The following is a 14,638-nucleotide window of genomic DNA, read 5'->3' on the forward strand; positions in this document are numbered from 1 at the left end:
AAAGGTTATATATGAAGGGTCTGCATATGTTTTGCCCGGTCGGACACTAACTCTAGTTGTTTTCATGCTCCTAAATTTCAGCTACACAAAATGAAGAGCACCTTCAGGATTCCCAAACAATTTCTTCCAAAAATACCCATTTGCTGCATAATGATGCTCTTGTAAACTCGCTTGATTCACAAAATAATTAAAAAGTAGTAATAGCAGCCATCCATCTCATTTTTTCTTTCTGTAGCAACTACAAAACCAATAGTCTTGGATCCACTTTTCTGATACAAAAACACTACTTCACTCCCCTTTTTCTTTTCTGGCCCTGTTCTTTCTTTGAAGGCTCTCCCTTCTCCGCTTTAACTTCTTCCTCTTCCTTGCTTACCTCAACTTTTTTAGTTCTTTTAAGGTTGGCTTTGTTGCTCACCTTCTCATTGTGAGCACTGCCCACTCTGCTTGTTCTTGCCACCTCTGTTGGTTCCTCTTTACCAGACCGCTTCCTTGCTGGAGCCTTCACCTGTTGCTTGCCCAATTCAAGCCGACTTTCAGGACTCTCCTCTTTCTGATCCCTAGGCTTCAATGCTTTTCCGGTCTTCTTTCCTCTTGAGACAGCCAATTTGCTCTCTTTTTCTGCTTCCACAATCTGTTTAGAGGCAGCTCTAATGCTTCCACGGCCCTTCTTAGGTTCCGCCTTACTGACGGGCAAACTCTCTTTTGTTGAGCTTTTCTTGTTTTTGACAACAAGATCTTCACCATCTGGTGGAGGAGCTGCCTTACTGGTCTGTTCTTTCCTTCCACTTTTCCTCTTGGTTTTGGTTGTAACATTCTCTGTTCCATTCTCATCAACTAGCCCATCTATTGAATTGCCTTTCTTCCGTGAGGATTGCAGCGTACATTTCTGAAGAGCAGGTACAATGGCAGATGTCTGGATTGGAAAACTATATTAATAAGCCTTGCTGAGGACAAACAGCTATCTAGAAAAACAGCTACGTCGAAGACATTACCCGACCACCCACTGTAATAAATGAAATCTTCTCCCCTGCAAACAAAGCAATTCTTTATTGATTTGACATAATAAACAAAAACAGCATAAGAGGGTAAGAGTAAGGATTCCCCAATGCAAAGCTACTCAATATCATTATCCCATTCTCACTAAGAATCTCACCTCCCACTTCTCCAGGTTTCTTATTCCAGCGGTAATGAAAGATCCAGTCCTTGGGAAACATTTCACTATCTGCATTGACATCTACTGAAAGCTTTAAAACCTGGAGGTCACACACAACGCAAGAGAGTAAAATGTAAGAGCCCGCCAATGTTCAGGCTGTGCGTAAAAACAACAATACAGAAAGCTATTGGTGAGCATTTCTACGTGCAAGATATCTGCAATACCTCTTGAATGGTTTTGTGAAGCCTCATGCACTCCGTTTCAGAAAGGCTAGAGGCCACTTGCTCAGGGTGAATTCTCGCCTGTCACATCAGTGTGTTGTGTTATCGTGATCGAGCTGACACAGTCTCTTTCTTCTTAGGATTAATGCATTGCATGGCTTTCAAACACGAAGGGCCAAGCTCATAACATAATATAAAGCCTTTACCTGATAAAGAACTTCATCAGCCACCCAGTTGCCAATGCCAGCCAGAAAGTTCTGCCAACAGAATTGTGTCAGGACAAGAAAACTGTGAAACTTTGTCTCTATAATTTAAAACCAGAATTTTGCCATATATAACCTCTTGCGAGTCTACTCGAAACGCTCAACAGATAACCTCTTGCGAGTCTACTCAAAACGCTAAACAGATCTTTTGTAGCAACACATCACACTTGCCTTGGTAAGGTTCTTGATACTACCTTACTAAGTGATGGGAACCTTATGAATCTACATTCAGTTTGCTCTCCGTTGAGTCTAGACTCTATGCTCTCTTTCTCTTGTTTCAAGTGCATATGCATGTGCATGTGTGTGTGTGTGTGATCCTATGTGCATGTGCTTGCTTGTATCGAGAGTGGTAATCTCTCCATTGTGTGTATGCACTCTCTTGAGTGAGTGGATGTGCATATCTGTCATCAGCCTTTGTATAGGAAACCCATGTATCAAAGCAGTTTATGAAAGATTATATATGTTGTCTTTCCAATTGAAAGATTACCTAATTGGACATGCATTCATGTGTCTACAGGACCATGATTGATTAGACATATGTCTATTCCTAAGTGAGGAAATATGAATGGCAATTGACATGCTTGTAAAGACTATACCCTCTTACCTTAATAGAAGAGAGAGAGAGAAATGAAATGAAATGAAATGAAATGAAATGTTATATTAACGTCTTCAAAAGGCCAGAGAGAGGCAGTCCCAGAGACACATTACAGATTTCTTTTCACTAGATATGGGACAGCCAGAGGAGCAGCCACGACTGCAGAGCTCGTCCCACACTCATTCGACCACTACTGGCACTCTCATCGACTGAGCATTGGAGCTACAGAGATACAGACGACCGCGACTGAGGAGAGGAGCTACACAGCATCGACGGAGACTACAACAGAAGATTCGAGCCATACTCTCTCGACATCCAGAGTGCAGATGAGGATGGATCCTCACCATTTCTTCCATCTTTGTTTCACACACTGTTACATCCAGTTTACCGGGTACCTATTGTATCAGCTGCTACACCCACGTAGTTTTAGATTGTAGTAGTAGTAGTAGTATTTTGTTCCACTTCTAGTTCTTTTGTACCCAGACATGGTATTAGATTCACTATTTTGTAACTGATTGGTCTCATAGGTCTGATCACGCGACTTGTCTTGTATTCGTTACGTTTTGAGCACTAACTTGTCATTTATTGAGACTTCCGTAGTACAACTCATTTATCACCTTTCCACTCCAGACACCGCATTTGGAATCAAAATGGTCGAAAAACGGGTGGGGTCAATATAATAAAAAATAAAAATAAACAAAATTCCAAGTCGACTAATGGCGTGGAGACGGATCTACTCACCCTAAACAGCTTAGCAAGTTTTACTTCTAGTGAAACTTGAGATTCTTATTTAAACTCAAGCTACAAACACCTTCTTACTATTTCCAAAGAGGAAGCCTCCGTGAAGGCCATCTCTTTTCCTTTCTGGACTAGGACACACACACACACCCTTCCATTTTCAGCTATGAAGAGCCCACCCCTATATAAAGAGGCTCTCCCCTCTCATTCTAGTCTTTTTGGCGAAGAGAGAGAGAGAGAGAGAGAGAGAGAGAGAGAGAGAGAGAGAGAGAGCACGTATGCTCCCGTGAAGGATTGAAGGGTGTAGAAGCTCTCCACAGACACACAATGAAGAATGCTGCTGATTTGATCGCAAGAAGGCGAGTGTTTGAAGACTAATTGCTGAATTTTTAACATCAAGGGACTCTACTCCCACGCGTTCGAAGTGCTGGAGAAGACAACCGGTCGTGTGCCCATTGGAAGGCATTTGGGTAGCACACAGATAGGAGAAGTACTCCAACACTTGTATGTGTGTGTGGATGAGACCACAGATGCAAGCGAGGAAAAACCAAGCATTTGTTTGCTCTTGTTTGTTGGTGATTCCATGATGAATTTTCAGCGTTATGTCATTCACAATCTTCTCTCCCTATCTCTTTAATCTGTCTTTCTCACATTCTCTTAAGCTATTCGTATCTCTACGCATCAATTACGCTATATCTCTACACATCTCTTCTCTCTCTCTCTCTCTCTCTCTCTCTCTCTCTCTCTCTCTCTCTCTCTCTCTCTCTCTCTCTCTCTCTCTCTCTCTCTCTCTCTCGGAGATGTCTGGGTTTGTTCTTGCTCGAGCAGCGCAGAAACAGAGATAGCCTGATGAATGGAGAGGCTAGCCAGTCTCAAAGACGGATCACAGACTTTTTCAGAGCAGACACGAGACAGCCGCAAGAGCCACTCCCACAGCAGAGCTCCCCCTCGTCTCACAACAGAGGCACACTGATTGACCGAGCGATTGAATTGGGGAAATCCAGGCGCCCGCGACTACGAAGAACTACACAACATCGACGGAGGCTACGACAGAAAATTCGGAGCACGCTGGCCAGGCATGCACGACGCCCGGTCAGACTACTAACCATGGAGGAAATTGATGAGATTCGCCAACGACCGATGATAGATCTCTTCTGATTCAGCTATCCCAACAAGCCGCCCATTTTTTGCTTAGTTTTTTGCTTGGCTCACATCGACCAACTTAGGACCCCATAGTATATATCTTTGTTTTGTAATGTTGTTAGGTTATTTTGTTACTCTGACTTGGTATCAGATCCACCACTTTGTAACTTTCGGGTCTCATAGGTCATTATGGCCTTTTGAAGACGTTAATATAACATTTCATTTCATTTTCATTTCTCTCTCTCTCTCTCTCTCTCTCTCTCTCTCTCTCTCTCTCTCTCTCTCTCTCTCTCTCTCTCTCTCTCTCTCTCTCTGGTCGAGGAGAAAGTGGTCATCCAAGATTCCATCATCCGAAATCTACAAGGTGAGCTTCTTGAAGTCGAAAGTGGGCACCTTGAAGAAGGGAAATTTCAGCCTTCCATGATGGAGGAGCTGAACACGATCAAAGAACAAGTGCAGGTCATCAAGAAGGAAGAGGAAAAAAATTCATCTTGGGTCGAGGTCATCACCAAGACACACAAGAAATTTGTGGTGACCAAGAAATGGATCGAGGTCGCCAAGAAAGGGAAAGGTAAAGAGGCTTCTTGTACACCTACCATCATTAACATGACCATCGAAGAAAAGCAAAGAAGGTGGCTATGTGCCTTACATGTGAGGGTCACCGGCCTCAAGGATGTCAATAATGTTGAAAAAGAGGTCACAAGCCTCATGTCCATGATGGGAATGGAGAAGCCTTTACACACAAAGGCATGGAGCGTGGGCAAGAGGAGTGAAGGCCCAGGAGAGTCCTCAAAGCAAAGAGCACTCATACTACGGTTCCCCTCCTTGGAGGAGTTCTTGAAGAAGAGGCCAACCCTCAAGAAGACAGGTATTTTTCTCGGTGATGATCTCAACCTCTCGCAACTAGCTCACATGAGAGAGGTGATGCCAAAGATTACAACAGCAAGGGAGAAGGGAAAGACTGCCTTCTACAGAGATGGTCGGGTGGTGATTGTAGAGCGACGCTCTACATGACGGTGTGAGACCTATGGGACCATACTGAATGGCAGCGTCGAATTGTAATGGATCTTATAGGTTGGATGTGGGTACCTTTGAGAATAGCTTTCGGGACAGGGACATTCTATTCTTCTCAGAGACTCATTAGGCCCCTGGACAGATGATGCCACATGTGACAGGATATAGATGGGAGACAGCTTGCCGGATTAACACATGATCTGAGCGTGGGCAAGTAGCAGGATTATTCAGAGAGGAACTACAGCCACTTATACACATTGTACGAAGAGACGATCGTGCTAGATACATGTGGGTGAGGCTGAAGGCTGACACAGGTTGATTTTTATACATTGCCATATGCTACTTTCCCCCCAATACATCAGTCTATGCTGGGCCTAGACGTTAGTCACCTTTCCGAATCCTAGACAATGACATATGGGAGTTTTCCAAGGATGGTGACATCATCATCCTAGGGGACTTCAATGCACGGACGGACAATGCTCAGACAATCTTCTATGACACTTCAAAGGAGATGCTTAGAGAACTGGATGTAGGAGATTTGGGGCTTGATAGACATTCACAAGATAGAGAGCAGACAGAGTATGGGAGATATCTCACAAAGATGGCAACTACACATGGTCTGGCGATACTTAATGGCCCGCAATGTTTTCCTAGAGCGGCTAGTTTCACATGCTTTCCACACAAGCATGGGGCCAGCACAGTGAATTATGTCATGGCACATCCGAGCTTCATTCGCTGCATTCACGATTTCACAGTAGGACCAAGACCAGCAGGTGTAGTAGTGGATCATGCTCTATTGACACTATCCATCTCCTTTCAGTTTAGTACAGCCCAGGTGTCAGGAGGGAAGACACATACCCGCTATACATTTACACTAGAGACTGATTGTGTTTATACAGAGGAGATCTATAGTCGTCTATGTACAGCAACCATGCCAAGACTCTCAGTGGAGGAGATCGCCACTTTACTGACTGAGACATTGCATGATGCAACAGTAGAGGGCATACCCACACACTCAGCCTAATCAACGACGTTGTTCTGGGACCATGCCTCAGAACGGTTGGTATGACAAGGAGTGTAGAGAGACGAGAGCACCACTTCAGAGAGATCTTTTCCTAGGGGTCATCAATCACAGACAATCTCAGATAGCCTTCAGGCAGCGAGCATTCCTAGCTCAAATGGAACAAGACTTAGACCAGTTGTTCTTGAGTAGAGACTCAGAAGAGGCATGGCGTTTCTTTCATGAGCACTCCCCTCCCCCAGTGATTACTTCTCCTGATGTGTGGGGTCAGTTTGCATCCTTATATACAGTCCCTGGACAGACACCCCTTCCAGATCCTCTTGAGCCATGCCCATCTACGAGTACCTTCTTTACCACTGAGATGGTAAAGACGGCCATTGACAGGACAATCTCAGATAGCCTTCAGGCAGCGAGCATTCCTAGCTCAAATGGAACAAGACTTAGACCAGTTGTTCTTGAGTAGAGACTCAGCAGAGGCATGGCGTTTCTTTCATGAGCACTCCCCTCCCCCAGTGATTACTTCTCCTGATGTGTGGGGTCAGTTTGCATCCTTATATACAGTCCCTAGACAGACACCCCTTCCAGATCCTCTTGAGCCATGCCCATCTACGAGTACCTTCTTTACCACTGAGATGGTAAAGACGGCCATTGACAGGATGAGGACTAGGGGGGCATATGATCATGATGGTCTAGTGGCAGAGCACTCTATACATGCTAGAGATATGCTAGCAGAGGTTCTTACAGTTCTCTCCAATCGTGTCATGTGAGAGGGTCTACCTGAGACTTGGAGATTGTCTACTATTGTGCCTATCTTCAAGGCAGGTGATCCTACAAATCCTAGAAACTACCGTACTATTATGATTGGACACACATTGGCACGGTTGTATACATCTACCCTTGAGCAGCAATTGAGCAGATGGGCAGAGAGTGAGGACATACGAGCAGCGGGACAAGCCGGTTTTAGGAGAGGCTTCTCCACTCTTGGCCATATTCTGCCACTCAGAGCCATCATTGAGGAGGGTAGGGCACATGGGAGACGGATTTATTGTAGCTTTGTGGAATTTCGCAAAGCATTTGACATGGTGCCCAGAGCCAGATTGATGCGCAGACTACAGGAGATGGGAGTGCCCACTGAGTTGATTTGGGCGATCATGGCTCTATACAGATCAGTGGTGGGCCATGTACGCACTCTAGAGGGCATATCTAATATAGTTCACTTCACCATTGGAGTGAAACAAGGCTGTCCATTGTCTCCTACTCTATTTGGTATGAATATATATGAGGTTTTTGATTACATTGACAGAGGTGCCCAGCTGGCAGGGACATGGAATCCATTATTGTTATATGCTGATGATATTGTGTTGATCTCTGACTCACCGGAAGATATGCAACAACACTTGGATGCATTACATAGCTTTGTGGAGGATAGTGGATTGTGTGTAAACCTTGGTAAAACCAAGGTTATGGTGTTTAACACCACAAAGCAGTGGATCAAGATATCAGCACCTACATTCACTTATGGTCAGGAGACTGTACACAAATGCATACAGTTATCTTGGGGTAGTCTTCACTGGGCCAAAGTTTTTTTTGAAGAGAGCAACAGATGAAGAGAGCAACAGAGACTAGACTGACAAGGGCGTATGCGGCCTTGGGAGGATTGGGGAGGATGTGTTTGCAGGTTCAATTCCACGAACCCCAAAAAAAGCTATGGCTCTTTGATACCTTGGTAGCTTCAGCTATGTTCTAAGGGGTTCAGGTTTGGGGACCCTCTATGGGTCAGGATGAGTGGAGAAGTATGGAGAGGCCCTTGGTATCTATGATCTCGGTGCCATCCAGCTTGGCCACTCACGATGCCCGAGGATGCCAGGATCTTCACATCGTAGATGAGGTTTACATCGGACGCTACAGAGCATCGTTGACGGGCATAAAGCACCCCCCCCCCCCCCCCCCCCCCCCCCCCATAGAGAGTTGAATATGGAGGACATTGAGGCCATACTGTAGAGACCCATGAGAGAGTTCATGGGATGATCAGCATTGTATACTTTCTCCATTGTACACCTCATTAGCCCTCATGCGATTGTACCCTCCCCGTATGTTTTCAGATGATGTAGAGACCCATGAGAGAGTTCATGGGATGATTAGCATTGTATACTTTCTCCATTGTACACCTCATTAGCCCTCATGTGATTGTACCCCTTCCCGTATGTTTTCAGATGTGTATTATGCGATGCTGTTGATGATGATGACGATGAGGATGTTAGGTAGGCTAACATACCTACCCACTCTAGGTACCCTCATTTATTTTTATGTTCCACAGACATTGCACTAGAGTCACACATGGGTGTAACCTTTTGGTCTCCTAGGTCATTTTGGCGTTTTGAAGATGTTAATATAACAGTTCATTTTTCTCTCTTAAGCGTTTTGAAGATGTTTTGTGCAAAGTATTATTCGGCAGTAGTACGCCTGTGGTGCATCAAAGGCAAGTTTCACTATCTGTGCATTCTATGTTTGCTTGAAGAGTGTGTGTGCATGCTATGTCATAGGAAATGTGTGATTGTAGCTCAAGATTGAGCATCGGCATAGGTAGATCTCTCCCTTTATTTGGTAGCTTAGATTTAATTCGGTTGTGAGCACCATTTGTGTGTGTGTTCATTGGCGCAATGCCTTTCCCCAATCTCACTATTCGATAGCCAATTTTCCATCAATAGACTAATGTATGCTTCACCTTTATCATTAGTCTGGATTTTTGCCATCCTGTATTATTTTCCAAAACTCGTTCATCCAGTAAACTATTTCTGGAGTCACACCAGATCTATCAACCTCAGACCAACTGCAAAAATTTACTAACATAAAATTTTTTTACTGTCTTTTGCTCTAAAATCTTTTAAGAATGAGCGGGCAGGATTTCCAACTGTGAGCTAGACGATTTCACCAAAGTTTTATGATAAAGCACACTGCCATTCCAATGTCCCTAAAAAATTTAAGGGAAAATCACCAAAGTACCCCTGAAAGCTGTGGAAAATACAACTCGAACTTCGAAAACTCACAAAATACCTCTCATATTTTTTCCAAAATTCCCAAACTACCCTTGTCACAAATCTGGCTTTTTTTTCTTGCAACTATTTATAGGAGAATTGGGTCCCCCTCAATATAAGATGATGACACTTGGATTTAGATGGTATTGTAGACTCTCAAGAGGAATTAGTTCATAATCTATGCAAAGATTGGAGTGATCCATCCAAAATTGGCAGAAGAGTATTTGGGGAATTTTTGTAATATGAGGGGTATTTTGGGATTTCCACAAATTTCGAGGGTATTTTGGCAATTTTCCCAAATCTAAACTGTGTATTTCCTACATGATTCGGCCTTCTCCAAGTAACCAATTGAACCACCACCCTTGAAGCACATGCCAAACCAAGACCATAACCAAACTAAGATTACAACCCATGCCACCTACCATGGGACACTATGGCATCTGCTTTAAGGCTTTTGCAGCTGGCACCATGCCAAACTTCATCATGAAATATGCTTACAAACAACTTTAATGATAAAAGAGGGACCATACCTGGTCCATTATAAGAGCCTTAATTGGGCATCTTTTCTTTAGAATGCTTCTCATGAAAGTAGTCTCTAATGGAAGCTCAAGAAACGCATCAGGTCCAAGCTCAGAAATTGGCGGTGCTGCAATTGGCTGCATACAAATGTTTGACATGAATCTAAAATTTTGCAAAAGTTCAAACAGAATATTCGACATAAACAAAGAAAATCTCTCAAAGCAGAAATGTACATGACGAAGAAACAATATAGCAGCTGCAAATATCGTAGAAGTACAGAAATGTTTCAAAGTTTAAAAAAAGGTGATATCCAGAAGAAGAATATATATTTATACCTGGATGAATCCAGGATAAGCAGTTATTCACATGTAAAGGAAAGTGCAAGGTATAGACTCATGGTAGTCATTCACAAGGCAATATAGCAATCAGCTCCATCATGCATAGTACTACGACATCCCTATTAGCGTCGTCAATGCCCAAATAGTGGGTGTAGAACTAGGTCCCACACACAAACAAGTACATTAGTGCAGGACTTGGCTATTGCACTCCACAATTGTATTTCAAATCATCTCCATGCACAACAAAAAGATTTCTTGCTGCTTTAGCATTTAGCCACAAAACACACCCTACCAAAAAAAGGTTACTTACATCGTCTAATAGCCTGACTCGAGCAAGGCGCCTCTTGTCTGTAAAAGAAACCTCTAACCCATCATCCAGCTGCAAAAACAATGGTCCATGTATTAAATTGAAGAGGCAGATCAGGGCAACCTTCAGACTCATAACAGTATATTAAAAGATTTGCAAACAGGCGGCCGGTTGCCGGACAAACTTTTTACATGAGTTGGTCCTAAACCAGAGAATTTTTTGTCCATCAGAGATGATGACAAAGCTGAACAGTTCCCGGCCTTGATACAAACCCCTACTCTTACCATAATTATATGCTCACATTGCTTGATCCGCTTTGACCTAGACATTTTTCTTGCTTTTTCAGTACTATTATTACACAAGCAGGATCTGCCTGCAAGTATCTTTTTAATTTTCAGAAATTGAATGAAAAGCTTGTGCACTTACACACCAAGCTGTCAATACTTTGACAGTGACGCTGCCAAGCACATTACTTCTCAATGACACTTGTTGCTCCAACTAGTCACTTATACATTTTACGTAGATATTTACACATTTAGTCCTTTCAATAGACTACAGCAAACCATAATAAACAATACCGTTTTCTGTCTTGGTTATCCCTGCAACCCTTGAACATGATGTGTTCTGGTGTTTTGTTAAAACTGACAACTCACAACTTACAAGCTACAGTTTTGCCCTCTCAATGAGCTTCCCCTCTTTTCTATGAATTCAATCTAGGCAAACCTGTTTGCGTGGGCCAACTAAGTATGTCTACACTATGTGACACTAGTCTTTTAAGATACAACGTTGGTTTTGATAGCCTCTAATTGAGATTAAGTAACCCCTTGGAATTTATGAACTGTATGGTACTCACCCAAAAGAAAAGTCCTCTTTGGGCCACAGTTCGGACTGTGACCCACCAAATGCCTATTCGTGTGTGATAGCATTCAACACTATGTTGGAATCAGGGTTGTAGGAAGACACAGCTTGGAGAAGAAGAAGGAAGCTCAAGGCACACAACAGAGAGTGTTTTACTTAGTGTGCAATGGAAAAATAGATAGCCCTAGAATGATGGACGTATATACAATGCACGGGGGGAAAAACCTCCTACTGAGGGAAAAAATGCCCCAACGGTCCTAAGTGTGTTCACACACATCACTACCACATGTATATGGTAACAAATCCCCCCTGGAATGATGCGGTGAACAAGAGTTGGCACATAGAGTAAAGGGAAGTGCCATGCCCTGAGGGCATGATCAATCCACAAAATCAATAATAGGCTGATCTGTAACATTTTCAAAAACCGCCATAGGCTGTATATTTGCCTCATTGGAATTTGTATTTGAACTTCCACCACTGAAAAGAGGCAACAAAGACTAAAGTGTCATAAATGTCATGTGAGCTTCCAGTATATGACAACAGGGCTCAACAGAATCTTCCACAAACACCGTGAGACCAAGATACGCTTTGTTAGCGGAAGATACAACCTGTAACCTTTGCTTTCAGCACTATAACCAACAAAAATACATTTGACAGCCGTATCATCCAATTTTCTGCGCTGTGTTTGTGATACCAAAGCATATGCCAAACAACCAAAAACACGCATGTGCTCAATAGAAGGCTTTCTATCATGCCATGCTTCATATGGAGTAATAGACTGCAAAACTTCGTAGGACACCTATTAAGTACATAAGTGGCACACATGAACGAATGTGGCAAAGCTTGACTTTTGTCCGTACATCGGGTGCCATTTCCGTAAGTGACCTGTTTTTCCTCTCAACAACACCATTTTGCCGAGGCGTATAAGGCACTGTACATTGGTGTTTTATCCCACGACTAGCCAGAAATGCATTAAATTTATGAGACATATACTCCCCCCCTCAATCGGAACGGGGGCTGCCCATAGTACAGTTCGAGACATTTTCAGCCATAGCCAGAACTTGTTTGAAGCACATAAATACTTCGGACTTTTGCCTTAAGCGGATACACCCATGCATGCCTGGAGTAATCATCAATAAAAGTCACGAAGTAGGTAATTACCCAAAGACGAAGTTTGCATGGGCCCACAAACATCACTATGCACAAGTTGCAACCTGCATGTGGCCCTAACTGAACCATCCTTTAGGAACTTAGAACGTTGCATCTTACCCAAATACAGCCTTCACAAACATGTTTGACAAGTGCTTCAAGAGGCGGCAAAGAAGCAACCATATCAGATTTCTGCAAATGCATGCAAATGGAGCAAATTGGCAAAATTCAGATGTCCAAAACGTGCATGCCAAAGTTTTGCATCTGAAATAGCCTTAGAATCTACAAGTGCATTTGCAAAATTCTGGCCACACTTGTCGTACAAAGTGAGCTTATACAGCCCACGACATAAAATGCCAGATGCAACAATTTCATCACCGAACCTGAGAACATGTATTGTACATCTATCATCCACAAACTTAACTACAAGACCAAATTTAGCAAGTGCAAATACAGACAAAAGATTCTTCTTGATCCCAGGTACATAAAGTGCATCAATAAGTGTGAAAGAACTACCATTTGCAGAAGTATGCACAATCTTTCCAACTCCCTGAACCAGATAAGAGACATTGTTGACACAAGTAACTGAATTCCCATGAGGGACAGATTCAAGAGAGGTTGTCACAAAGTGATGACGTGTCTGCCCGAGAGCATGCGGGAAAACCTAACCTTGATTGCTGCTGAAAACTCTAATAATGCAAACCTAACCCTAAAACTTGCAAACACTAAAATCTGCCAAAAACCAAAACCCTAACCCTAACCCTAAAACCTGTCCTAACCCTAGCAGCAGAAAAGCAGATTTCCGGAAAATGCATTGGCATGCTAACTTGTCACTGTATGGAAAAAGCAAGCTTTTCAACCCTCCAAGCGACGCAATTGGTGCTTTTTCTCTACGCTTTGGCAAGGAGAGAGAGAGAGAGAGAGAGAGAGAGAGAGAGAGAGAGAGAGAGAGAGATTACTTGCTTTATTTTTATGAAACTCTCTTGTGAGAGAGAGAGAGAGAGAGAGAGAGAGAGAGAGAGAGAGAGAGAGAGAGAGAGAATTTTTAGCTTTTGATTTGGAAGCTTTTGGGGCTCTGCTTTTCGGCATCCCTTGTAAAACTTTAAATAAGTGGTTTAGGGCTCACCCTACAGAGCATCTGGACGTAGAGTCTGAGAGTGAAACCCTAACCGCTCTCTTGTACTTTGACATTGATTAATACATAAAGAAATACCGAATGGGGCGCCGGTCTTTGGGGCCAATATCTCTAGGCACGGAACTCCGCCGGGCCAGTGCAAATCTATTGTGATGTGTGAATTGTTTTGAAGTGGTTATTTGGTATTGTTGTGATTGATTCTTGACTTGGAGTATCCAAGTCTGTTACAGTGGTATCAGAGCACGGCCGATTTCTCTTCTACGGGAAATCCGATCCCCAAAAAATTTTTCCGCGGCACCTATGGCTTCACGCAAGAATCAGTCAACTCCCTCTGCATCTGGAGATGCAGGCAAGGATCACAACGAAGATTCCGACAGAGAGTATGGCCCGCCTCGACCTACTCAGGCAGAGCGACGAGAGATATAGCGTCGTCAATTGATCGGCGATGCAACAAAGATGATGCTCAATTTTGCGAAGGACCCAAAATTTGCAAAATATATGAGCGAGACTTCTTTTTAGGAAGTGCACGAGCAGTGGCAGAAACCACACCACCACCCCCGAAACCCGCTCTCAAGAAACCTTCTATTCACAAGAAATATTAAGAGAAGGAATTAGAAGAGGTGGTTGATGCACGGATTGCTCAGCTTTTTGACGCGCAAAAGAAAGCCAAAAAGCACGGCAAAACGCAAAAGAAAGGCACTCACTTCCCGGGTTATTTGGGCCGTCAGTCGACATTTGACAAAGCAAAGAAACAGAAGACGCGTGTTCACTTTGAAGGAGTACCCAGTTCTTCTTCATCTTCTGCTTCTGACAGTTCTTCTAGTTCTTCAGATTCGAGCGAAGAAGACAGAAAAAGCAAAAAGCGAAGCAAGAAACAACGCTTCAGAAAGGGCAAAGAAAAGGCAAAGACGCCTAAATCTCACCCAGTGACTGACAATTCTACTGAGGACTCGTCTACAGACAGTTCAGACTCCGATGACGGAAACTTTTATGCGAACAAGAAGAATTTTTATAAAGCCAACCAGTATGACTTTCTGGAAGATAAAAAAGCAAGAAAGTCCGAGAGATTAGGGAAGGTGGACACTTGATCAAATTTGACACTTTTTCAGAATACTCAATGCTTCGAAGGCTTTGTCTTTTTATACAGCA

At 43.2% G+C, this 14,638-nt stretch overlaps 1 protein-coding gene across 1 annotated transcript in view; it reads right to left on the bottom strand.

The window, feature by feature from the left end:
* Positions 1-14,638, bottom strand: part of LOC147432319 (formamidopyrimidine-DNA glycosylase-like) — a 90,112-nt gene that overhangs the window by 7,906 nt on the left and 67,568 nt on the right. Inside the window, exons 4-10 of the mRNA XM_086492289.1 lie at positions 10,351-10,419; positions 9,714-9,839; positions 1,581-1,631; positions 1,378-1,455; positions 1,154-1,253; positions 993-1,027; positions 416-913 (exon numbers count right to left, since the gene is read on the bottom strand). Of these exons, the coding sequence (XP_086348415.1) occupies positions 416-913; positions 993-1,027; positions 1,154-1,253; positions 1,378-1,455; positions 1,581-1,631; positions 9,714-9,839; positions 10,351-10,419 (957 nt within the window). The remainder of the gene's footprint in view (positions 1-415; positions 914-992; positions 1,028-1,153; positions 1,254-1,377; positions 1,456-1,580; positions 1,632-9,713; positions 9,840-10,350; positions 10,420-14,638) is intronic.

Source organism: Adiantum capillus-veneris, chromosome 20 (assembly GCF_014529385.1).
Source record: "Adiantum capillus-veneris isolate H3 chromosome 20, ASM1452938v2, whole genome shotgun sequence".
Lineage (NCBI taxonomy): Eukaryota > Viridiplantae > Streptophyta > Polypodiopsida > Polypodiales > Pteridaceae > Adiantum > Adiantum capillus-veneris.